At 44.8% G+C, this 27,175-nt stretch overlaps 1 protein-coding gene across 3 annotated transcripts in view; it reads right to left on the bottom strand.

Annotated features, from left to right (window-relative positions):
• Positions 1-27,174, bottom strand: part of CFAP43 (cilia and flagella associated protein 43) — a 105,466-nt gene extending 78,292 nt beyond the window's left edge. For 2 of the 3 annotated variants that reach the window (XM_053306438.1, XM_053306439.1), the window contains exons 1-13: positions 27,047-27,174; positions 26,186-26,439; positions 23,836-23,932; positions 16,569-16,736; positions 16,005-16,155; positions 14,624-14,783; positions 12,193-12,243; positions 10,174-10,250; positions 7,869-8,000; positions 7,182-7,298; positions 5,276-5,356; positions 3,838-3,986; positions 3,348-3,451 (exon numbers count right to left, since the gene is read on the bottom strand). In XM_053306438.1, the coding sequence (XP_053162413.1) occupies positions 3,348-3,451; positions 3,838-3,986; positions 5,276-5,356; positions 7,182-7,298; positions 7,869-8,000; positions 10,174-10,250; positions 12,193-12,243; positions 14,624-14,783; positions 16,005-16,155; positions 16,569-16,736; positions 23,836-23,932; positions 26,186-26,439; positions 27,047-27,120 (1,615 nt within the window). In that variant the 5' untranslated portion in view covers positions 27,121-27,174. The remainder of the gene's footprint in view (positions 1-3,347; positions 3,452-3,837; positions 3,987-5,275; positions 5,357-7,181; positions 7,299-7,868; positions 8,001-10,173; positions 10,251-12,192; positions 12,244-14,623; positions 14,784-16,004; positions 16,156-16,568; positions 16,737-23,835; positions 23,933-26,185; positions 26,440-27,046) is intronic. The other variant, XM_053306440.1, reaches the window with a different exon arrangement.
• Position 27,175: the final 1 nt, after the last annotated feature.

Genomic DNA, 27,175 nt, shown 5'->3' with positions numbered 1-27,175 from the left:
AGTTTGCAATGGCACTGTGCGTAGCTGTCGTAATGGAGCCGTCGTCTGCACGGCCATTTCTGCTTGCCTCACCAGTGGGCGCGAAGTTTGCACAGATGTGTCAATTAAGCGGTGCTGCAGCTGTTCCTGTTCACGTTTCGCTCGAAGCCAGCTTGAGAAAAGGGCATACTCCTCCCCAGTAACCACATAGGACTCACCCCATCCACCATGAGGCAAGAGACCACTGAGTGGAGTGCCTCTCAACGAGGCAGATGGTGTCTTGGGTATTGGTGTCCTGGGAGCAGGGTCTTGTTCAATTAGATTGCCCCTGAAACCAGTAAAGGTTTCAGTAGAACGAGTACTCTCCTCCGAGTACAACATACGGTTCAAGCGAATAGCTTGCATGTCCATATGAGTCACAGGATCGTTCTCCTCAATTTCAATTGGCCTCCGAACCTCCTCTTCTACTCCTTCTTCCTCTTCCACATCGAGTTCCATATCGAGTATAATATGTATAGATTGTACTTCTGTCGATGCCGGGGCGTAAGTAGGTTCGAAGTCCTCCCTTGACGTCGAGGCAGTCTGTGTAGTCAATGTCGAAGCATTAGGTGTTCCTGCTATCGGCGTCGTAGTTTGAGGTCGACCTCTCAACATCGAAGGTGCGGACTTTCCCGTGGTCAATGCTATGGCGGACGCTGAGGTCGTCCTCGATGCCGTGGCTAACGCAGAGGCTGTTCTGGGTGCCCTGGTCGATGTCGATTTCAGAGCCGACGGGGTGGAATGCGGAGTCGAAGGCTATTGTTGTGGCGTGGGAGCCGGAGACAAAGATGCCGCTCGATGTCGAGGGGCTTGTATAGTTTGCAATCCCAAGGGGGATGGGGGATGGATTCCTCCCTTAGTACATTCTTTGTGTTTCTTATGCTTCTTTTTCGGCGGCTGTCCTGAGGTTGTGTGGTCTTTCCTCTTAGGGCTGGAGCACAAGCCCTTTGGCTTCTTAAACGGGGCCGCTCCACTCAGCGCCGAAGCGCTCGATGTCGAGGCGGCCTCTTCTCGAGGTGGATGCCTCTGCGGTGGAGATCGTCGCTGCCGGAGCAGACGAACGAGCTGGCTCCTTCGGCATCAGTGCGTCTTCCATCAGAAAGACTTTCAGCCGCGCCGCGTGGTTCTTTAACGTCTGCTTGTTGAAAGTCTTGCAGACAGGGCAATCACTGGCATCATGTCCCTCGCCCAAGCAAAACAAGCATTGGGCATGACTGTCGGTCGAGGGGATTTTTCCGCGGCAGTTGGAGCACCTTTTAAAGGTGGTCCTTTCCTTTCCTGCCTTTATGTCTGTGGACATTATCTCCGAAGATGTGGTCGTTCATTCCAAGGTCTGACTGGAGGGAAAGCTAGTCAGTCCGTAGTCCAAGCGAATCGTCATGAAGTCCTAAATCCGTGCCGTTAAATTCGAGAAAGTTCCAGATCCAAAGAGTAATGCGAGAATAGTCAAAGTCTGTTCGTGTGGTCAAAATTATCCAGGAATAACACTGAGAAGATAACCGAGGAGCAAAGTTTTCCGAGGTCTGATCGCTATGGCGGTCAGAAAGAAACTGAGTGAAGGGACGCTTAACCGCCGCTAGAGGGTACTTCACGCACGTGCAGACGGCGGTTGCAGGCGTCACGAGGAGCTAACGATCTCTGCCCAAGGCTGGTCTGCGCAGGCGCAGAACCCACTACTTATGAATGCTGGAACCACTATCTAGATCATAGTCTCCGGGGGACTGGTTCAAAATGGAAGGCACCTGAATCAAACTCCTCACGGCCCGGGACAACTCTGCTGAATGTGAACCTTTAGAAGCCATGTGTGCAGACCATAATTGTTTTTATTTTGCTGCACGCACCGCTTCTGTATAAACCTTCAAATGGGTTGTATGCTGTGTCCTGTCAATTTTGAGCTGAGTTTTCCTCCACTTGTGCTCCCGCCACCTACCTTCTGCTTCAGACCCCACAACTTCTCTGTATACCAAGGGACCATTTTTAAAGCAGGTCAAAAGGGATGCTTAGGAGCGATCATGTCTACTGCCCTGGTGAGTTCCCTGTTCCAGGTTCCCACCAGGGCATCGACAGAATAACTGGCAGCACCAACATTAAAACCCTCCAAGGCTTTTTGGAATCCTACTGGGTCCAGCAGCCATTTTGGGCAGACATCTTAATAGGTTCTCCAACCCTGTGGGCTGGGTTGTGGCTGTGAAACCAATCTTAACGAGGTAGTGGTCCATCTATGACAATGGGGAAACCACCAGATCCCCCTACCCACGGAACACCCCACTGATCCGAACAAAAGACCAAATCGAGTGTGTGGCCGGTAACATGAGTTGGTCCTGAAACTAGTTGGGATAGGCCCATAGTTGTCATGGCTGCTATGAACTCCTGAGCCGCACCAGACAAGTCAACCTCACAATAGATATTGAAGTCCTCCAGCATTAAGAGTCTGGGTGACTCCAAGACCAGCTCCATCAGCTCAGTTAGGAAGTCAATTGGGCAGCAGGGTGGACGGTACGCCAAGAGAATCCCCAATCTATCCCTAGTTCCCAGCTTCAGAAATACACACTCAATATAAGTCAGTTGCCTCACAGGGGCCCTGGCAAGGGGGATGGTATTCCTATGGACCGCAGCTACTCCAACCTGCTGCCCACTTCCCCTAGCCTATTCCACAACAGAGTCGCCTGGTAGGAGAAGCTGGGCCCAAACTGGGCCACTAGCCTCCCCCATCCAGGTCTCAGTTACACAAGCCAGGTCAGCGCCCTCATCCATGATCAAGTCATGGATGATTTCAGTCTTATTCTGAACTGACTTGGTATAGCAGAAGAGCAAGGCTAGGTTCTGTGGGTAGTTGGAACTGCTCCTCGAAGCCAGAGAGCTGACAGGGCAGCCGAAAGTGGAAACAGTTACTAAAGTTACTGGTTTCCCTTCCCCTGTAACGGCCAGCTGCTCTGCCAATGCCAATTCTTCTATTCCCCATCACAACAGTAATAGCTGCCCCAGAGCTGCTGGACACACACCCTGCATCACCCTGCCTAAGAGAGCCCAAACACATGACAACAAAAGGCCTGGCTCAACCCAATAAAATAAGGACTAATAAACATTAACCGAAACCCCCAACCCCACCTTAATATAACCTCCATGCCCTCAAGTAACTGTCTTTTAAATATAAGGTAATTGTATTTGCATGCATGGCCAAATGTTACTCTCTTGGCCTTAAGATAATTCTGAAATAAAATTTCTGACTTCCAGAAAGCACCACTTGTTTTCAAAATGTTTGAGAAATCATACTTATTACCATTTACAAATATTACTATTGACATATAAAGGAATTTTGCATAAATTACCTGTGTATCCAATGACTTGGAATGATTTTGAGGGGAGGGCATTTAAAATAAAGATATATCCTTTTGTAGTTGATGCTATGAGAAACTGACCACTCTGTTCATAGCTTGAGAGAAGAGAAAAACAAAAGGTAGTACATTAAAATGCATGTGAAATGTTGATTTGAAACATGGCAATCGATACAACCTTTCATGCCCACATTGATCCCAATTATTTGCAATGCAGTGTGCAAAGAACTTCAATTTAGCCCCCAAATACCTATGTGATTTGAGCAGGATTGTTCATGCTGTCTGCATGTATAGCTATATGCCGCTGATGTGGTGGGTGCAGTTCTAACTATTGACTGACATCATATTGGACATTCACATACCCACTGAATGATACAGAATAAAGATAATTCCAGTTTGAAAGAATAGCAGAATTTTGTTTAAGCTACAAGTCAAATAGCGACCCTCTCCTTTCTGTTCTGCGATGCTCTTCCTATAGACTTACTGCAGAAATTGAAGAGGATGTTCAGAAAGGAGAATCCGGTGAACCAACCTAGGAGTTTCCACATGAGTAAGATCTAAGAAGTAGACGTGGCCCCTTTTTGATCCCACTGCGACGCAGTGAGAGGACAATGAGCAGCACATTGCAGTGACCTTGGGAATGAACAAATGACATTACGTTTCTTCAGGCTGAAACTGCATGGGAACAAAGTTCAGGTAGCAACCGTCTATTATTTCCACAAGTATGATTTTCCTTTCATTTTGATTTTTACAAATAATTCCTCTAATTCTGCATGGATCACTATGATACCATCCTCCATTTGCATCATGCTTTTTATTTTATTCTAACACATTGGGAAGTTCAAAAGCATGCACTATAAAACAACAAAGAGTGAAACCATAAATATAATATTTTATTTTTGTTTCGATTACTGTACACAGCTTCAATCTATTTGCCATTTTCAAGAAGTTCACTATTTATTCTTGTGTGCCAAATGCTATACAGGAGAATTTTCTTATGTGAATGTGATGGAATGTACATATAGAAGCTGGAGAATGAGTGTGTGAGTTGCCATAGTAACCAGGCATAGAATGTTCAAGGGGAGGGATTTAAATAAGGATAGTTGGTTAGGAGAAGACGACAGTTGGAGGTAATTGGAGCTGAAAATAAGGAGTGAGAGGTTGGACAGAGCATAGCAGAGAGATTGTTCAGGGGTTTGTGTAAGACTTGAGTGGTGAATGTGTGGAGACTGTAGAACCAGCAGTACACTGGGGCAGTGCTCCAAAAGTGGGGGAGTGTTAAGCCTGGGAAAGAAACCCTGAATGTAAAAGGTGCCCAGAAGTGAAACCTCCTGGTGACAGACGAAAAGGTCTGAGTTGATTCACTAAGCCTGCAAATCAAGTTTTATTTACCTCTTTCCCAGTTATATCACCTCTCTAAACGTTACATGTTATCAAGAAGGAAAAACTACTCAGAGAGTTAAACAGCTAACGTACTCAGCAACTTTGTAGAGAAATTTAATATGCCCTGCCTTGAAGAGATCTTTATTCCAATCAGTTGTAAACAATAATTCTTGTTTTTGCTCTCAAATTTTGTTTCATTTGTACACTGAACATATATGCCAATCCTGTGCTCATGAGACTACATAACCAAGGTGTTGAGTACTGAGAACAAGTGGCAGTGAAAGAAAGTAAAAACTGAATAAATTCCCAGAACCTGGAGACTAAGTTGTTATAAAGCAATATAAAAACAAATCACATCCCTGGACTTGAGAGGAGCAACAGGATGGGTTCCTGACAGTGAAATAATATTGGTGTGTGTCTCAAAATGGTATGTCCTTCTTCTAGCTCTATACAGGGCCAACTGTGTTGATGGCATTGTAGAAATAGATAAATAATAATGTCCCTTCTTAGTTACAAACTCAAACTCCACTGCTGCATACCACTGTATGTAGACAAAGCTTGCTGACACAAGTTCCATCTTCTACCTGCCAAACATGTACCTCTCCGGATTTAGCTACTGACTGCAGTATAAAGAAGAAAAAAATAAGTAAATTGGGAGAGAAAGGGAGTGGTTATTACAAAAATTAAAGCAGCTTGATGGCTTGGCATACTAGCTATCATGGCACACCAGTGTACAAGATGTTATGGCAGCAGTTTTGTGCATATAAATGTGAATTGGCCCTAATTCACTCATTTTCCCCACGGTTTTCAAAACCAGACTCCTAACCCCCTCTTCCTATGTGATTGGGGAAGTTCTTTGTGCTGCCATAATATCTAGTTTGGCAGTAAGGTTGCTCATTATTGAAGACAAAACCTGATAATATGTTTTTAAATACAAGGTGGCATTTTATTATGGTTGCGTTATCACAGTCATGGCAATCCAGTTTAAGGAGTTAACCAGGCTCCTCGAGCCCATGTGAGAATGTGGATTTCCCAGGCAATCCTGGTTAAACCATTGTGGTTAAACTGCATTTAACCCGGGTTGATAGCTAGGATCTTATCCAGAATCATTGTGATTCTGAGAATGCTGTCTGAGTTAGGTAAGCACTCTTTACCTAAGGAGTCACATTAGCTTAAGTGTATGACCCAAATCCAGTCTAAACTGGCGCTTATATTGCCCACCAATGAATAATAAACAAGATGCAACGATTTTGCATCAAAAGGTCCTTTACTGGGACAGTAAAGCATTTACCGTAGTTCTCTGCAGTCCATTATTTTGGAGAACTTCCTTTTTCAGAACCACATTTTTCTTCAGTCCAGTGCTCTTCATGTTATTTTATTTATTTATTTATTTATTTATTTATTTATTTATTTATTTGCATTTGTAGCCCACCCTATACCCAAAGGTCTCAGAACAGGTTACAATAAAACCAATATAAAACATAATTAAAATCCATAAAATCAAAAAGACAGTAAAAAATACAGTGCCTGAGAGGGGAAGAACCACTACATCTCTAGTCAAAGGCCAGGGTAAAGAGGTGTGTCTTCACCATTCTCCTGAATGTACACAGTGTCGGCGCTTGGAGCACCTCAGAGGGGTGGTCATATCTATTGATGATCAACATTAGATGCAAGCAGACATTACTACTAAATAAATATATCCAATGCTTTAAAGCTCTCTATATTGTCGGTGTCCTGCTTGGAACTCATAGCCCCCATCCGAGCTTTAGCCTGTTTTCTATTTATTCCATAGTTGCCCATGATTTATTTATTTATTTATTCGATTGTTATACTGACCTTCCAAAAAGGCTCAGGCCATTTTCCATTAAAACAGAAACCCTTAAAACCAACAACAATTAAAACAGAAATGGACAAAAACTGGATGGACAAAACTGGCAAATAGTCATCTGTGATGAGAATGATGGCCAGTGCTTACCATCCTCCTCTTATCCCAGAAGGGGACTGTAAATACAAAACCACATTTCAGAGTAGGAAGCTTCCATATACTGAGTCAGACCATTGGTCTAACTAGCTCAGTATTGTCTTCACAGACTGGCAGTGGCTTCTCCAAGGCTTCTGCAGCATTCTTGTTTGACCCAATTCACAGTAAATTATTTGCTGCTATAACGAATACAAGAGGAAGGCTTTTATTTCATAGTCCATGGATCATGGAGCATATATAAAGCAGAGATCAAACCAGTACTGCTGTGACTTCTGAGCCATTCATAACAATTTTCCTATACAGATATAACTCCCACACAGAAAAAGGCATAAGCACCATCATGTGATGAATGAACACATTTACTTCATTGCAAAGGTCTGAATTTTCTAAACCTTTAAATGTCTCAGAAGGACTATAAATCCCCAAACCCTGGCTGCTTTGTAATAAAAACAAGAGTTCCTCACCACACAGTATTTGGTTCCTGGAACAATAAAATCAGCTCCTATGAATTGTTCTTCACTTGCATCCAATAACTGGATAACATCTTCATTCACATTAGGATTAAATATGTAGAGTGAACCCTGCCAAATAGAAAAAACAATCCATAGGGGAAAGACAGAGAAAGTATTCAATATATACCCTTATTATTAGATAGTGTGTTATTCTTGCAAAATACACAAATCTTTCTCAACTAAAAAACAAGTTAACTACTAATTTGCTTTGAAAATGATAAAAAAAAAATTGGCTATGTCCTCACAGCAGAAAAGGTAAGAAGTATGGGAAAGGAATGCTATACTCAGCTATTTCAGTCCGAGGTTCAGAAATAGTTATTCTGCATTCCAAAACTTGTCTTTTAACATAACAGTTTGGTCTTGTAGCAGGAATTAAATCCTACACCACCAGAAAATAGATGCAAGGGTGCCAGTGTTAATGTTTCTTAAGCAGAAATTAAAATTGGGAACAAAATTAGCCACCTGGCACCATTTGACAATTCTCATTTCCCACATTTATCCAGCTTTCAGATAATTACACTGACTATGGAAGATCCCATATTGTACAGGTGATAAGCTTGTTTTGTGATGCATGAAAGTATCTGTACAAATACAGATTAAAACAGGAACTTAGCAATAATTTCGCTTTACACAATTTACCTTTTCTGTTTCTACTAATAAATTAACGTAATCAGGAGAAAAGATAAGACTTGTTATGGGCTCCTCCATATCCAGGCAGTCTTCCACCTCATAACTTGTGCCTTTGATTTTATAAAACCGCACAACACCATCCTAGCAAAGAACAACATAAACACCACGATTAGCACTACACCATCCACTGTAATTGGCTATTTCAAAACGATCTCTGATTTGAGTCAGAAAGATAGTGTAAAGAAAAAGACATCCATTCCCCCACCCCTCCTGCCATGTGCCTTGGTTCTCATCTAATTGATCCTCCATCCTCTGGCTGCTTTTAAAATAAATTAAAGGAGACAGGAGAACTGATCATGGATTTCCAACATCTCCTGTAGTTCGGTTCTTAGATCACATATCTCTCTATACAAAACTTGAGGCTACACTTGCTTTTAGCTGTTCAGCACCTCCCCTGCCTCTCTCTCCATGCCGACCCCCAACCCCCAGCCCAGGAGGCACCAGCGGTCACTGGACTTGATCATCACAATTTTCATTTTAAAAGAGACTCTCAACAAAAGACCTTTATTGAGCAAAAAGAAATTAAAGATGGTATACAAAAAAATAAAATAAAAGACATTTTGGTATAACACACCATCATCACTTAAATAGACACATACAGATAAAAACCTCCTCCATTCTCCAGCCGTTAAATTCCATAGACCTGACAACGTTCTGTTCCGTGACTGGCAGAGAGATAATGAGGGAAGGTTGGCGGGGAGGAGGAGGGGGAAGAGAAAAGGAATCACTAGATTTTTCTCAAAGGCTAATAGTATCATCCAGTGCCTGCCAAATCTGGTCTCAATTTCTCGATAAATAATGCTTCCTTTATTTTCCTTTTTTGTAAATTCAGTCCCCAAACTAGATATTTTAGTAGACACTATTTTTCTCCGTGCTTTTTTCTCATATGCATTGACCAAGGTTTTGTTCTCTGTGTACACTGCCTCAGATCTGCTTTATATCTATCTTTCAGTGGCCTACCAGAATTTCCAATATAGAATGAACTACAACCTAAGCACTGAATTTTATATATTGCACCTTCTAAGTGTGGAGGTGATAAATGGTTGGGGTTGGTCTGAATCTTCTGTACTTTCTGCAGAAGTAGAATAAATTATGGAAATAAGGAAAATGTGCATCTGATTATGGTACAGAAGTTGCACAGATTGTAGAATACATCTTTTATTGATTCAAAATTTGAGTTGTTCTGGTAAAGAATTTGCAAAGCAAAAAGTAGACATACTTCTAACTCTTTGTTGCTTGTTTGGTTACTTCTAGGCCCAGCTGAGACAACATGCCAACTCTCAGTTACACTTACCTGAGGTCAGCGTTTCTCATCATCCGAATGCAGGGAAATGTTACAACCGTGGTTCTGTTGCCACCTTCAAACTGCAGATTGAACCCTTGGTTGGAGGTTTGGTACGTTTCTGGAACTGGAGCTCTGCTGACCCCATTGTGTCATTCAAATGCAGTAACCTGGGGTCTGTACAGAAGCTCCTCCCACAAGGATATTCCCTCTCATATCAGCTTTAGAGATTAGACTAAACTGAACATGAAATTAAAAGCATTATAAGCCCTGATGGGTTTAGGTTTTCTTTAGTCCACAGCAGCTACATTGGGGCCAATGAGATATTCCCCGCCCCCAGGATAAATAGCAGCTGGATTGAAGGCTTCTGAAAACTGGAATCCTGGCGAGGAGGTAGGATTAAAGTCCCCCTCACCCCTCACTGTGATCCCAATCTGTGGAGGTCCCTGATCTGTCTACTATGAACAAAAGAAAAACTAAAGCTAATAATGCTTTAAATGTCATGTGCAGTTCAGCCTGAGGAAACTTGCATGCACTTCCAGCTTTAGCATGACATTACTCTGTAGGCAGCAATGCGAACAAAGCAGGAGTCTTTCCTCTTCTGAAAGATTTCCAGCACTAAAGAAAGGTTTGTCTGAATTCTTGGCTTCTTCACCCCCAAGGGGTATGCAATGGGGTCTCTAGAACTGTACTTTTCAGAGTTTGGGGCTAGGATTGATTTCTCTCCAATGGAATGGTTCACAGGAGCTATGCACCCAGCACCCAGAAGTAATAGCTCGAGTCCATTCAAAAAGCAATTTTTCTTCTGTTGGATGGATCCTGTATGCTACAATGTATATAGCATAAATATACAGTGTATACTACAGTGCCTCTCTACTCCTCAAGCACCCTAGGCTTCCAGTTCAAGCACAGGTAATCGGACTGGCACCTATTCACAATGAGGCTACAGCGCCCTGCTGAGTGGTGCCTTACATTTCCAGCTGCGAAGAGCCCATCCTTATGAAGTGCCATGGCAAACAGGACCACATTTTGAGCTTCCTTCCTTTCATCTAAAAAAGTAATAGGAAAAATGTTTTTTTTAAACCACTTGAATTTTGCAGACCTCACAATGCCAGGCTGTGAGACTGAAATGCCACACAGTAATGCTGCATAGTCAAAAATCAGGTTTAGTGCTGGGATGTTAACTCTTTCCCTTATTTATTTTATTTCTCGCAGGGCCGGAAAGATCCCCAATCAGTCATAATAAGGTTTACCACACCAAAAGAACTCTGAATAATCACAAAAGGAACCATCGGCTTTCTGATTCAGTTTGGACTGGCATGTCAGATAGGACAGGGACAGCTTTTGCATGAGGCCATGTGAAGCAGTAACCTCAGGCAGCAAGAACACCATGGCGAGTGGAGTACCTTGCCCAGCCCCCCACCTCAGGTTTCTGCTGCTGCTCCCACCTTCTCTGATCCATTGCCACCCCTGCCTCTGTGCTTCCCCTCCCCCCCACACACACAGCAGTTCGGCCTCTCACCAGGCCCACCTCCTGCATCCCTTGCCAGCCCAGACTCCACCCTCCACCCCCATCACTACCAGATAGGGCATACTGTTGCAGACTACATGCCGTGAGGCAGCAGTTAGCATGTATCCAAGAACAGGCAGCTTTGTGTCCTGGCATCTCTTTTTCACCACTGTGCTGGGACCGGTCTCGTTCATTCTCTCCCTCCCTCCCTTCCTCCCTCTCCCTCTTCCCACTGCCCTCCAGGCACCAAACTTTTCTAGAGATAAAGCAGGCAAGTGTAGTGATTGGAGGAGGGCAGAGACAGCAGAAGAACAAGAAAGAGAGAGCTGATATGAATGCAGCAGTGCAGTGAAGAGAGGCGAGCACACAAAGCTGCTGGTGCCTGGATGCAAGTTAATGCCTTGAGGTGTGCAAGCATGTGGTGAGTCCCTTCCAACAGCAGGAGGGAAGTGGCAGTTGGCCCAGTGAGGGACACAGGGGCAGCAAGGGGCAAGGTGGCATTAGTGCTTGCTCTGGGCCTCTCTGCCCCAGGGGTTGGAGCCAGCAAGAGGGCACAGAGCAGCTTGCCATTCAACTCAAGCAGCGAACAGCAATGAGCCAGCACTGGAATGGGACAAAGAGCTTCTCCAGTCAGACATTTTTAAGGCCCTTGAACTAGAATGTTTTTCAAAGCCACAATGGGAGCTTTCAGCCCCTTGCCACATAGCAGCCGTGGGGTGTGGGAGGTCCCAATCCAGACTAGGGCTAAGGTGGGAGGGGGTGGAGGGTTAAAACCCCAATACCTCCCACCAAAGTCCTGATTTATGGGGAGGATCCAATCTTGCTGCTTTTTTAAAAAAGGAAATTTAAGTCAGTCAGTGCTAGCAACAGGCTTAACATAACGTGTAGTTTAGCCCTGATACTTCAGCACTACTCCTAGTGCCAAACAACTGCTGTTCCCTTGCCCCTCTTCCCTGGTAAATGTGTGGCAAACATCCAACTGCCAAGTCATAACCTTCTCCTTACCAGTTCACCTCCTGCTTCCCTGCACATGTGCTGGGGTGTGTGTGTGTCTGTGTGTGTGTCTGTGAGAGAGAGAGAGTGCGCATGCATGCTTTCTCTTTGATATAGAGGAAGGGAATTTCTCCTTTTTATTCTTCAGTTGTAGCTATATGGATTTTGTGTTTTGTTGTGGGAAACTAATCATAACACTTCTGTAGAAGGGAAACAACTGGACAGCTAAATTTCCTGGCTGAAATTCAATATGGCTACCAAATTATACTACTGACATTGAAGGATTTTCTGATGAAGAAGCCAGATTCAACATCACCCACATTTTTCAAGCATGCCTCTGTGGCCATCTGTTTCCTGCCAGATAGCCATGTATTTGAAAAATACCATTACAACTGCCAAAAGTCATGTATATAAAGAATATTATTACAACCCTCAAAAGTCACAGATGGTTTCTGAAAAGTCTATTAGCATTAAAAATAAATAAATACCTTCTGTTGCCAAACTGTGCGAGATCGACCGAAAAGTTGCCCGCTTTTTTGCTGGAAAGGAAGGGAGGTTGCATTAGTTGTGTATTTATTAGTTGAATAAATACAGTTTATTCAACTGTGCTGGGACCCAATATGCAGTAAACTAGAATAAATAAATGCGTCCAACTTACTTGTGACTGTACAGGAAATTAATATGTACAATGTAAAGTCAGAATATCAGATTTTACACTGGCTGAATTCGGATGAAACACGAAACTGGAATTAAACGAGGCAGAGGTTGGAACTCCATTATGTCTTAATTCATGCAACCACAGTTGCCTTGCCAAAATCCAATCTGAATCTTCACTTTGCACCAAGGTTAGGTGCCTTGGCCACCGAACATTCCATCCGAACTGGGACGCTGCCATAAACATGGCTTCGTGCTGTTTTTGAAATCACAGACATAGAGATGGTGGCCCAGACCCACCTGAGACTGTGCCTGCTCCATGCCTTCAGCACTTCTCCCACAGGCAGGTCACTCGCAAAAGTGTCAGGCCAGTTCAGGCTCTATAATGAGTCAAGTTGCCCTATGGAGGAAAGCCACGGGGATGGGTACCCTGGTGCTGCTCTCCCTGTCTTGGTGACTGCTGTCAAACAGCTGTCCAAGCGTGCCCCCTGCCAGGCTGTCAGCCCATGTGGACATGTGCACCTTTGCTTGTACCCCGAAATGGCAACCCTGGTCTTCTGGGGAAGCTGGAAATGGGGGCTCCCTGCTCCCGCATTTCCCCGCACCAGCAGATCTGTATGTGGCGCAACGCAGGACCAAACCCAGGAATTCTGAATGGGAGTAAAGATCCGTCCCCACACCCAGTTTCCCCCTGTTTATGCACATAGCAAGACTCTGATACATGGAACATCAAAATCTCCTTTGGGTGCATGCAAGGCTTCCCAGGGGAGGAGGGAGTTGCAGTGCTAAAGTTCTATCTTTTATCAGAGAGAGGCCTCATGCAAGTGGGGGCCCCCTTTGCTGGGTTAACTCAGTTCGTGAGCATGAAGCCCGATGGAAGACTTAGGATTTACAACCACATGGTGCTCCCCAGTAGACTGGCCCTCTCATGAGATTGCTAGTCCACTGGCAACAAGCTGCCAGGGGATTGGCAGTGTGGTTTGGTCTGCATGGAGTGCTTTGCTGGGGTGATCCCTTGCAAGGGCATTATAGGTCATGGTGGGACCAACTCCCCAGGATCTTTTGCCCTCACTCATATACATATCCCCTTCTAGGAACTCATCATTTCCCCTTCCCTTTCCTGAGTAACGGGGAAATAGTACCCCCCACCAGTGTTCCCTCTAAGGCATGTGCACACGCACACAAATTTTTAAATGTCCGCTCAGTTAATTTTAGATCCTGCTCAGTTTGAATCAGGATATCCATTTTGAATGCACATGCACACACAGTGCCTTGATACTGCTGCCCAGAACAAACGTCATTCTGTGCACAGATGAAAAGAAATAGAGGGAGCACTCCCCCTCCACTCGCAATGCTTATGCGGGACTGTTTTGGTGCAGCGCTCTTAGGAGGGCAGTGGTGCCATTGCTGTCCGAAGGAGCACTGGCATGGCATGGCATAATATTTAAAGGGATTTAAACACCCTTTCCATGGTGAGGATGGGTCAACTGCTACAAAATGCACAATCATGCTTGGCATGACCCCAACAAGATCGTGACCAATTGTGGCCGCTCTGCGGATGTGCTGACACTTTGCCCAGAGTTTGGCCGTGGAGCTTGTTAAGATCAGCCTTGGTGGCCAAGCAGCAAAGAAGGAGCCCCCTCTCCTGTAACTGCAGCTTGCCAGACTACGATTGGATGAATGTCTGTGATGCGATTTACAGTATGAAATTGAAACCGTGGGATCATCAACCTCCACTTTCATGTTATGTGTGAATGCAGCCACTGTATCAGGGAAATCAGAGTTTTGCATTATTCTACTCCGAGGTCTATTTCCGACACTGAAAATAATGGTAATTTCCTACAAGTGGGGCACGCATGGGAAAGATTGTATCCCCCACCATTACACATAGGAAGTAATGTGTGACTTGGGCATAACACACAGACAGGTTTGTTTATTTATTTATGTACTATCTCAATAACACCCTGCTTTGCCTCAAGGCAGCTTACAGGTAATGCCACTGATCTGATTTTCATTTTCATTTTCCTTCCACTCAATTTTGAAAATGGAAAATGTTAGTGTAGTGCAATGATATTCACTATTTTTCAAGGGGGGCCACTTGGGCAAAAACACTTACATGTGAAAAAGCTTCTATAATTTCCTACTGTGCTGACCTCTGCACAGTACTGCACTTTTCTCAGCACTGGAAGGGCCCTTAAAGAAAGATGGAGCCCTCTCTTAAGAGCCCAATCAATCAGAAATCTTTGATTTGAAACAGTTGCTCACCTTTCGCATCTGGTGAGAGTTTTTGATGGACAATAGCAGCCTTGAACGTGTCTGCACCAATTTTCAAAAAATAGCCTTCCTCACAGCCCATATACAGATCAGAGGTTGGAGACCAGCAATGGACAGTAGGGTGGACAAAAGGTTGAATATCGTCTTTGGGCTTCAATTAGAAAAAAGACAAGTTCCAAAAAGTCAGATCAACCATATATATATACTCCAAATATACATGCTTTCCCTCACTGTTTAGTCCAATTTTAGTAAGGTCTGTACAGCATATTAACCCATTCACACATTGAGGCTATTCACACACACAGTCAGGCTATGGCAGCCTAGCCTGGGCTAAGCTGTGTATGTGAAGTGCCAGGATCAAACCTGGATCCCAGCTCTGCTCCCGTGCCAAGCCCGAGTTTTTAACCTAGTGTTTCATCAAGGTTAAGTGAACCTATTGTGGTGGGGGGGGGTGTAGTCCTCCTGCACACAGCTTCTGTGGTTGCCTTGCTGCGGCTCGTATGGGCTCACAGCACGGTAGAGGGGAGGGCAGCCACTGTGAGTTCCTGCCTTCCCCACAGCACACCCAGCAGCGGCCTCGAGGTCGTGTGAAAGACCTCAACATCTTTTAATACAAGATTAACTGACAGAAAATCTCATATCAAAATAGCTTCTGTATTAGGCTGCTTATTTCTGTGCTGCTGTATGCAAAAGTTATTACTTCCCCCTGCTGCTGCTTTTCTGCTCACCTACACTGAACATCATACCAACTAGAAAAGCAAAGGACCACAGAAACTAAAAAGAGGGACAAAGTCTTAGCCACCAATTTAGTCATCAATTTCTTCCCTGGTTTATTGTGCTAATTGGTCCCTGTTGCAGAACTATTTTCATAGGGTTTGGAGTGTTGAATCATTCTGTTGAAGTCTAATCCTGTTTAAATCCTCCAGCTCCGCATCTAGAATGGGGCTAGCATGAGACCAAGAGCATGAATAACTCCAATACTAAACAGAGAACCAAAAACACCTTTATAAACTTTTCTGCTTGCTGCTTGGCAGGATAGATCCACAGTGAAAATGATGCGGTCATCCATGAATTTCCTTGAACTGTTCTGCCCCCTTGAGGTTGGATTTGTTACTAATCAGTCCAGGCATTTTGTCAAAGAATAGTGCAAAACAGAGAGCAAAAAAGAGTGACATCCAAATGCCTAAGGCCTGAATTACCTTTTCATTGTTGGCTGGCACCAGCTGTATTCATCCACATTTTGAAGATAAAGAATTGACTGTACTGTGCCAGTATAACTGTCTCTTTGTTGACAGTTTTGCTCTTCCATATCAATGCAACTACAATGGAGCAGTTCTCAATTATAAACAGTTATATACACAGTAGAACTCACCCTAAACGTTTCTGCTTCATCGCCGACCAGACCAGCAATAGCTGAATTGGGCAGTACAGGGCCAAAGTAAAGATCATGGACATTAGTACGGGTGAAAAAGCTGTTTTGCTCATCCACTAAAGCTCCATCTTCGTTAGGGAGCCTGACTGGCCTGAAAGCAATGAGAAAAGTGGCAAAGAAGAAGAGCAGCTTTGGGGAAATATGGGTTAAAAACAGGAACAATGAGGACTGCTTTGTGCTATTTTAAAACCTTTTTGTTGGAATGTGTGAAGGGCAGCACACATGTATTTTCTATTTTGGGACATGGATTTGGCAGCTGATACATATAAGTAGTTCCCCAGTCCATAAACATCTGCCAGAAAACACACTCTACTCTTCATAAACTGCAATATACTTTCTTTCTTTGTGCCAGAAAAGTTATTCTTTTATCATTGTTATCACAAATATTTATACAGTATACCACTTTTCGACAAAAAGTTCACAAACTGGTTTACAGAGCAAAAGGAATGAGAACAAGGAATGTAATGTATTAAACATATCGGACTCTCTCATAACCATACTTACTTTGACTTCAAAATGTGCTCTTCATTATTCCTTTCAATGTGCCAAAGAGTCACAGAGGTCCCACTATATAGACACAACTGGTGCCAGCTCATGGGATTAAAACCCATTGCAGTCACTTCTACTCCTGGCTGGGACTGACTGCATAAGAGGACGTTTTTGTTCCAGTCCCTAACCAAAAGTGAAAGAAAGTACATACTAGATTTATTTGTTATGTCAATTTATAGTCTGTCTCCCCGCCAAAAGGCTCAAGGCCTTTTAAATTGAAATTAAAAGATCACACCATTAAAAACATAAAGAACCACAAAACACAATCAGATAAAAATCTAGCAACGGACTATCCACTGAAAACAAAACAACAACCAAGGATCAACTAAGCCCCCTAACTGCCTTCAGGAACCGGTGCACTTGATCTCTCTCTCTAAAACTCAGCAGGGAGGTGAGTTGACACACATCCACAGGCAGCTCATTCCAGATCTTCAGTCATGGCTGAAAACGGAGCATTGATTTCACTTACTGTGAAGGCTTCTTCTGGTTGCTGGGGCCAGGGACATCTCATGGGTTATCCTCTCTCAGGAGCTCCAGGCAGGACAGAAAGTAAATAGTTTTTAAAAAAACTAAGCCACACCCACTAGAGCCTGAGGGGGATAACCTCACCCCAGTTCTTTCAGGCCGAGACATAAGAGGACAAAGGCAATACAAAACAGTAGAAACAGCAGGTCAGAATAAACAGGTTTAAACATTCCAGAATAACTGAGTGTAGCAACCAACTGTAGAACTAAATGTCAGTCTCCACCATTTCAACATAAGTAGACCAGAGCGCAAAACCACAACTGGGAGGGCCGAGATGTCCCTGGCCCCAGCAACCAAAAGTAGCCTTCACGGTAAGTGAAACCAATGCTTCGTTCTCGGTTGCTGAGGCCAGGGACATCTCATGGGACATACCACATCTGTCCAACTCAGGTGGGAGCACTCTGGTCTACTAGTGAGGAAGAACTTGTTGCAAGACCCATTTGCCAAAGGCTGCCCAGGCAGATGCGAAATCATTGGTCTTGTAATGTTTGGTGAAAGTGGAAGGCGACACCCAGGTAGCCGCCTTGCAGATCTCTTCAACTGGTGCATTAGTGGAAAACGCCACCGACGTTGCTGCTGCTCTAGTAGAATGTGCAGAGAGACGCGTTGGTGGCTTCAACTTCGGAACCTTGTAGGCCATCGATATACACGCTTTAATCCATGTTGCAATAGTGGTCGATGATACTGGGACCCCCATGGAATGCGGGTTGAACGATACAAACAGAGTGTCTGACAATCTGAATGAGTCTGAGCGTCTAATATAGACCTTAAGACACTGCCTAATGTCCAACTTATGCAATTTACGCTCCATAGGATGGACGGGTTTAAGGCAGAATGAAGGTCGGAACACATCTTGCGATAGGTGGAATGGGGATGCCACCTTTGGCCTCATGAAGGGGTCCAGAATGAGCCTGACGGCCTCTTTCTGAAATATACAATATGACTTGTTTACAGACAGCGCCTGCAGCTCTGAGATGAGCCTTGCAGAAGTGATGGCCACAAAAAAGGCCAATTTAAACAATAAGACCCTGATCGGAATAGCTGCCAAAAGTTCAAAAGTGGGAGCTTGCAATGCCTTGAGGACAGTATGTAGTTCCCAAGAGGGGAACCTGTGCACTGTTGGAGGTGACATCAGCGAGGCGCCTCGTAAGAACCTAGGCAGGTGAGGATGTGACTGTGATATCTTGTCCTTTTCTGCTAAGAGCAACTCCACCAATGATGACGCCTGCTGTTTCAGGGTATTCGGACGTAGTTCCTTCTCGAACCCTTCTTGTAAGAAGAGCAGGAGATGACATAACTTAGCTGTGTCCTTCGGAACTGAGTTCTGTGACATCCAGCGAAGGAATGCTCGACATGTATATTGATAAATTCTATCGATGGACTTCGCGACACCAGCATAGTGCCGAGAACTCCCTCCGAGTAGCCATATTGGTTCAGGACTCGCTGCTCAGTTTCCAAATGGCGAGCCAAAACCAACATGGATCCAGGTGTAAAACTGGACCCTGATGGAGCAGGTCCGGGGCCTGACGCAACTCCCAAGGTGGCTCCAGCGCCAGATGGAGGAGCTATGGAAACCAGGGTCTCCTGGGCCAGAATGGTGCCACTAAGAGTACTCTTGCTCGAAGAAGACGCACCCATTGCAGGACTCTGGCCAACAGAGGTGTCGGAGGATACGCATAAAGGAGAGCATCTGGCCATGGACTGGATAGGGCATCCACTGCCATGGCCTCCATGCATGGAAATCTAGTCATAAACACTGGTAATTGAGCATTCTTTGGAGTTGCGAAGAGATCTACCTTGGGCATGCCCATCTTCTCTGTTATCTGGGTGAAAACTGATGGATTTAGAGCCCACTCCCCCAGTTGGATGTCAACCCAGCTTAACTGCAACCAGGTTCAGCTCTCCCTTGTTGTGGTATGCCATCAGAGAAGGAAGGTTGCTCTCTGCCCAGGACAGCAGAAGGATGGCCTCTTGGTGAAGTGACCTGGACCAGGTCCCCCCCTGCTTGTTTACATACGCCTTTGCCGTCGTATTGTCAGTCTTTACTAATACGTCGGTGCCTCGAATGATCTCCTGAAATGCTAGTAGCGCTAGGCGAATTGCGTGGAGTTCCCTCCAATTTATGCTGTGAGAACGCTCGTTCTTGTTCCATAGCCCCTGCGCCAACTGGTTGAGGCAGTGGGCTCCCCAGCCCCTGTCGCTTGCGTCTGTCGTTATGATGAACCTCTGTGGGTCCAAGAAGGTCTTTTCCCAATTCAGGTTGTTGGAGTCAACCAGTGGAGAGAACGACGCAGGTCTGGTGGCAGCTTCAGAAGCAGTCTTCACTTCCTTGTGATTGCCTTCTGGTGGGGTAGGAGAAACCATTGGAGGTCGCGCAGATGAAGTCAAGCCCACAGAACTGAGTCCGGTGCAGCCACCATCAAGCTCAGCAGTCTTGACAAGGAAGCCAGAGGAACTCTTGAACTTGCTAGGACCAGGTGAAGCTCTGTCTGGATAGTCTGTAACCTGTCCAGTAGAAGCAAGAGGCAGTCCACTAAGGTAACTATGATTACCCGCAAATGGCGCAGCCTGTGGCATGGCGTCAATTGACTCTTTTCTCCTTTTATGATGAAACCATGGTCCGTGAGTGTTGCGACAGTAAGGGTCAAGTCCCGTTCTGCCTCTGGGAGAGATCTCGCTCGTAGAAACAAATTGTCTATATATGCAAACAGACGAATCCCTTTCTGACGGAGTTGCGCCACCAGCAGCGCCAACAGCTTTGTAAAGATGCAAGGGGCTGCTGACAGGCCAGAGGGGAATGCCGAGTATTGAAAATGCCTTCCAGCATATTTAAACCGAAGATACAGCCTGCTTCCGGGTGTATAGGAAGATGCAGGTAAGCCTTCCTTAAATCTATGGATGCCAGCACATCCAGATGAAAGAGTGCCTCTGAAACTGCTCTTAGAGTTTCCATCTGGAAATGAGTTCTGTGGACCCATCTGTTCAAAAATTTTAAGTCTAAGACAGCTCTCCTTGAGCCATCCCTTTTTGGGACAGTAAACAGGATAGAGTAAACTCCCTCTCCCTCCTGTGCCAGAGGCACTGGCTCCACTGTCCCAATGTCCAGGAGGTATTGGATCGCCTGGACCATCAGCAAATGCTTTGAGAATGCTTTTGACCTTGGAGTGGGGATAAAGTGGCAGGGGAGGGAGGAGTGAAACTCTATCCTGTAGCTGTGATGGATCAGCTGCAGAACCCAGTTGTCTGAGGTTGAATCTTCCCAGGCTGGAGCGAGGTGAAAACAACGCCCTCCAAGTCTGACGTGCTTCAAGTCATTGTTGTGGCTTTTGCTGCTTTGACTGAGCAGCTTGCTGTTTGTAGGTAACAAACCCTCTAAAGGGTGCTCTCTGATGACTCCAAGATCCCCTCTGGAATTTTGTATCTCTGTCCCGGCCCCGGAAGGGCCGGAAGCTATGAAAGGACCGATTGTATTGGAAGGGCCTTCTGAAAGGCTATTTATCGGTCTTTTTATTGGTTGAAGGCATCGTCTTTCGCTTATCAGACGATTCTACAAGAATGTCGTGTCGGGCAGAGTCACCAGAAGGCTTCTTGCCATCATAAGGAATGGTGGCAAGATTAAGCCTAGAGGTAGAATCAATTGTCCAATTTTGAGCCACAAGTGGCGTCTGCCAACAACTGACGAAGCCACCACTTGCGCTGAGAATCTAATCGTATTAAGAGTGGCATTGGCCATAAAGGCCTGTGCTTTCTGGATCTTTAATAGTTGCTGTCTCATCTTAACTGGGTCCCCTGGAGGGTCAGCTCAGAAGATTGACCACCCCATAATAAGGAGGCGCGGGCTGCCATGGATGCTGCCGCTGTTGCACGGATCACCAGGGATGCGTTCTCATGACATGATTAAATGACAACTCGGTCTTCTTGTCAGCTATGTCTTTTAGAGAAACCTCACCCTCTCGAGGTACCAGGGAACCCGACACCAACTGCAAAATCTGGGCATCCGCATTTGGTGTCCTCAACATATCTGTAGTAGTTTGCTGAAAAGAATACAATTTGTTAGCCATGGATGTAGCCCTGCAGTTGGAAGCTGGTGTCAACCATTCCTGTTTGACTGCATCCACAAACAACTCTGGCATGGGCATCAGCATGTCCTTGGGGCGTGCTCTAGGAAAGACCAAGTCCCCTTTGGTGAAAGAGTCAGAGCCCAGCCTCTGATTTTAGTCCAATTGTATTAATAATTCGGAACATCAGTGGGCTGAAGTCTTCTGCCACAAAGAGGCGCTGTGACACCGAGGCATCATCAGTGTCCTCCCCTCCAGACCATTCCCCGTCATCCTTGTCGAGTCTCTGGGTCCGGATCAAAACCTCCCCTTGCATTAATTGGGTCTTCAGGGTCAGAAGACAGATTAGGCCTCTCTGAGTTTGCAATGACATTTTTCCAAGGTGCAAGTAAACCCCTAGGGCCCCCAGAGTCTGATCGGAAGCATGAGAGGAATGTTCCCGTGCCACCTTGCCAGCCAACTTGTCCGGCTCACTATGCTTATGCTTGCTTTTGGCTTTCTTGGGAGGAGGACTGACAGAATCGCTAGATGAGGAGCTCACAATGGGTGACCTATGCCTTCTCCCCTTTTTGGATCTCTTACTCCTCTTAGGGGGCCTAACCTGGTAGATGGTGTCAATGATTGCATTGCGAAACCATGCTTGCCACTCAGGTGGCACAGACTTAGGTAAAACAGCAGGGTTAGAACTGGATTCTTTAGGCACAGTCTCTGCAGCAGACTCCCCCTGCTGGCCAACCACCATAATCACAGTCTTAGTCTTTTCCCGCCCTTTTAGAGACATTCTCGCTTTTACATTACCCACTCCTTTAGGTAAAATGGAGGGATTCTTCGCAACCGTCACCATCTTAGGAACAGAAGATGACTGTGATGACCTCGCTTCCATGATGACTGTGATGACCTCGCTGCCATGTCGGTCGGGTTGCTAGCCAGCTCGCCATTCCACCTAATCTTTTCAGAGGTTGGTGGGGTGTTGGCAATAGGGAGCCTCTGAAAGCGCTCTTCACAGCCACTTGAAGCTCCCTTCAGCAGCGTGGCGCACTGGGCCGCAGTAGTGCGAGTCTCACGGCCCGAGGGCAGGAGACTCGATGCAGCCCCTTTGACGATCAGGACGGGCAGCTCGAGAGCGGCCATCACCGATGTGGGAGAATCAAGCCCTTCCAGGGGGGACTCCATGGCCAATAGATGAAAGATGGCCAATTATGGACCATCAACTCACTGCTGGCAAATTTTTCGGGCGGTTTTTGGGAGGTTGGAAAAGCGGCCTTGCTGTGCAGAGCTTGCAGCAGCCTGTGCCAATGGGGTCTACAAACGGCCTTGAAGCCTCCCAGGCCGAAAACACTCGATCTCTTCCCCTTGTTGGAGCAATTGCTTTGTACCTCTCTGCCTGGCTCCAAGCAACGGAGAGGAGAGGAGATGAGGGGGAGAGAACAGAGGTGGGTGGGGGGAAGAGAAATGGATGAAAGAAGGGTATTTTTCTTTTTCTTTTCTTTCTTTTTCTTTTTTAAGGTAATAGCAAGTAATAAGGATCAGGGACAGAAAAAAGGATTTGGAGAACTGAATACTGTAGAACTTGCCGAGGACAGAAAGAACTGGGGTGGGGTTATCCCCCTCAGGCTCTAGTGGGCGTGGCTTAGTTTTTTAACTATTTACTTTCTGTCCTGCCTGGAGCTCCTGAGAGAGGATAGCCCATGAGATGTCCCTGGCCTCAACAACCGAGAAGGCCAGCCTAAAATGCTAGTGAACTAGCAATTCTTACCTGCAGTTTCCCACAGTATATCATGCAGCCATTCTAGAAGATTGCTGGCCAGTAGTGCTGGTTGGTGACGAGGCATTTGACTGCACAAGGGTTTCTTGCACCTGAGCAAATGCAAGCTGTGATTTTCAGGCAAGAGTGAAGTTTTTAGGCAGTCATTTTGCTGAGGTGGTTGAAGTCAGTAGTCTTCCTCAGGCGGTAGTCTGGACATGCTTCCTGGCAACTCCATATTCAGTGCCTGCCCTTTGCATACAAGAACTGAATGTGGACATCTGGAGCGCCCAGGGAACATGTGGGTGAGGGGATGTGGCTAACCAATGTGCACACAGGGAGGATCAATGCCTCAATAAGGCATGTTGTGGGGAGCTATGTGTCAGCATCTGTATATGTGTGATTAGGTTCTTCTGGGTATTTCCATACATGCAGAAAGCCGCTGTAAGCATGGTATTATTTTGTCAGAGCTGTCAAATTAGCTAAGGACAACTAGGGATCAGTGTTCCCTCTAACAGGGCTTCCCAGATGTTGTTGACTCTAACCTCCAGAATTCCCAGCTGCAATGGCTTTTGCTTGGTCAAAAACATCTGGGAATCCCTGTTAGAGGGAACGCTGCTAGGGATCAGTGTTCCCTCTAAGGTGTGAGCACGTGCGTGCACTCACACTTTTTTTTATGTCCACTCAGTTAATTTTCGATCCTGCTCAGGTTGAATCAGTAAGGCCCCACTTTGAATGCATGTACGCACACAGCACCTTGGTACTGCCATCTAGAACAAAATTCATTCTGCACACAGATGAAAAAAATTAGAGATAATACTGCTAGAGATCTACTTAGAAGCAATAGGAAGGATTACATCTTTGCTTGTATTAAAACAACGTATCCAACACTTACCATATTGAAAGAGCAAATTCTGGGATTGCAGAGTAACTGGCCAGATAAGAACCTGTGTAACTGAATGCAAGCATGGTGTAGTCCAGGCTGGCATGCCCTAAAATAGAAAATAGCATGGATTTTCTATCTCAGAAGGCTTCACGCTACAGGCTATAAGCTGGATGTTTCATTCCATTCTTGATAAATCCTATTGTAAAAGCAACATAAGAACCTTCCTTGATCAGGCCCAAGACTTAACTAGTCCAGCATCCTTTTTCCTACAGAGGCCCACCAGGTGGTTACAGGAAGCCCACAGGCAGAAGATGAAGACATGCCCTCTCTCCTGCCATTGCTCCCTTACAACTGATATTCAGAGGCATACTGTTGAGCTTTCTCTTCCTTAGCGATGGGAAGTATTGTTTTCTTTCAAAGGAGAATTATGGTGACACTCTGTACAAATCCAGTTGAACGTTTACAGCCTGAGAAATAATACCACCCAATCATAGAGTCGGAGGGGTCTTGCAGCCATCTAGTCTAACCCTCTGCTCAATGCAGGAAATCCAGAGCTAACAGATGGCTACCTAACCTCTACTTGAAGACCTCCAGCAAGAGAGAGCCCACTATCTGCTTAGGTAATTAGTTCCATTGTTGAACAGCTCTTACTGTTCTGTTCCAAAGTTTCTCCTAACGTTGAATCAGAATCTACCTTCCTGTAACTGAAGCCCATTAGATTGAGTTCTGCCCTCTTGGAGAGTAGAGAACATCTTCTATGTGGCAGCAGATTCTTTGCAAAATATCTGAAGCATATCTTGCAAAGAATATACTTACAAACCAGTGCAGTTTTCCTCAAGGAGGAAAGTCAGAAACGATATTCATGGGATCAAAAAGAGAGGTTGAGTTGGGGATTGGAGGGCTAGGCCACAGGGCAGAAAACCAGGGGCGTAACGAGGCTGGAGTGGGCCCAGAGACAAATTTTAAAATGGGCCCCTTGCTGACACACACACACTTCACATGTGACTTGCCTCTGGGGGGGCCCCTAGAGGCTGGGGGCCCCCAGGCAGCCGCCTCCCCTTGCCTAATGGTAGTTACGCCCCTGCAGAAAACGTCAATTTTTTTTGGCACTGGGTGCTTATTTATTTATTTAATACATTTCTATACTGCCCAAAACGCAAGTTCTCTGGGCGGTTTACAAAACAATAAAAACAGCCAATAAAAGATTAAAACATTTCAACAATTAAAATTAAAAAGTTAAAATTATTAAAACACAATTAAAATAGTATCTAATTAAAAGCCTGGCTGAACAAATGCATCTTGACTGCCTTTTTAAAAGTTGTAAGAATTATAAAATTATAAAAGTTGTAATACAGTAATATCCTGCCATAGGACAGCTAACAAAATATTAAAAATAGTCATCAAGAACAATCAAAGCACAACTAATTAGAAATAATACTGTGAATTAGTAAATCCCACCAAACAAATGTTTAAACAGTTGACTTAAAATGGCAGGTGCCTCATGCCTCTGAATGTGCACCTAAATAAAAAGGTAATCTGGTGGGCTTCTCTAAGTAGGTAGTTCCAGAAAGATGGCTTTCTACTACTGAGAAAATGGTAATCTCATCAATTTGACCTCTGTCACTCTTCTGAGGATCTTAATGTGGGTAAGGTGGGTAAAAGATGGCACTCTCTTAAGCAGCCTTGGCCGTCTGTTTAAGGCTTTAAAGCTCAAAACCAGCATTTTGCATTGCAAGTGCAGATGCTTTAGTACCTGTATAATGTGTTCCCTTTAGTTCTCTCATGAAATTTAATAGGCAACCATGTTTTCAACTAAACTAAAGCTCCCAGACAGTATTCAAAGGCAGCCCCACACCTGCTTACAGGACAACGCAAATACACAATAGCCCAGTCTGGAGGCCACCAAACTTATCACAGAGGCCAAGTTGCATTTGCTCCTGATTTTTCTGAAGTGATGCATCTTCTCCCCGACACTACTTTCCATCTTGCTCTGTTTTTACTTAATTCACAAATGTTGCAAAACTAGTTTCTGGAGGCCTCAAATTGATATGTTCAGGGACAGTTCCCCCCCCCTTTGATTTCTTTGCATTATTATCATGGGCTATTATTATCAATTCTCTTCATTTAGTTTGATCTTAGTAAAGGTCTGTGAAAGACTACTTTATACAGAGTTAAGATCTATAGGGTTTTTAAGGAGTAAAAAGTAATTATTAATTATTTAGTTGATCATCTTAATACCATCCAATACCACACAATTAATGTCATACCATGAGATATTTTCAAGCATTCATCCCTAAAACAACTTATTTTAAGTTTGCTTTGGCTAAACATAGATCAGGAAGGATATTCTCAGATCTACCTTTTAATTTGGCCTGTTTCTTTGGTCCTGGAAAACTGTAGACATAGATTATAGGATTCAGCTGTCTGTCAGAAAATGCAACTAGATGCTGATTTCCACTCACAGTAAAGGCTCCTATATTCCCTTGCTTACACTGCAAAACCGATCTGACTTGTGTTTCAATGTTGATAAATATAATGTAATTGCCGGAAGGATAACAGACAGTCTGTTTATCAACAAAGCCAACCTTCCTGTTGGTGAATCCCTGTACCCACCTTGGGAGAAAAAAGAAAGTTAGGATTATAAGACATTGTAAAATAATATTTTTTCCACAAAGAAGATTTGAGCAGTCAACAGCTGTTGCAATTTGTGATTACATACAAACTGTCTGAGAAAGGGTAAAGTTGTGCAGTCAAGTCGGTGTTGACTACTGGCAACCACAGAACCATGTGGTTTTCTTTGGCAGAATAAAGGAAGGGTTTACCATTCAGTAAGTATGAAATGATGCCTTTCAGCACCTTCCTACATCACTGCTGCCTGGTCTGGGAAATATACCAGCGGGGATTCAAACCAGCAACCTCTTGCTCCCTAGGCAAGTTATTTCCCCACTGCACCATTAGGTGGCTAGCTGAGGAAGGGTACAATGATACTTATCTCAGTGCATATAAAATATGTATTTCAAAAAGCAGATAGATAAATAGATGCAGTACAAATAAACAGAAGGAATTGTTTGTGGACCAGTAATATAAGCACCGATGGTGATCTTCATCAACAACAGAAAGAAGTAAAAACAAAATTCATACATGTATACACCTACGTACATGATGGGGGGGAAGTCTCAGGCTCCTTTTGTAGCGACTTCTCCCCTACATCCCTTCTTACCTCAGTTCCAACTCAGCTCTGTGCATGGGAGATACTGGCCGGCGGCCACCCGCCTTCCCGGTAGGCGCCTCCATTGCACCTTCCGTTTTGCCAGATCTTCTTCCAGAAAAGGCAGCGTCTTGTACCGTT

The sequence above is a fragment of the Hemicordylus capensis genome, chromosome 3 (genome assembly GCF_027244095.1).
Source record: "Hemicordylus capensis ecotype Gifberg chromosome 3, rHemCap1.1.pri, whole genome shotgun sequence".
Taxonomy (NCBI): domain Eukaryota; kingdom Metazoa; phylum Chordata; class Lepidosauria; order Squamata; family Cordylidae; genus Hemicordylus; species Hemicordylus capensis.
This window is presented reverse-complemented; position numbering and strand designations above follow the sequence as displayed.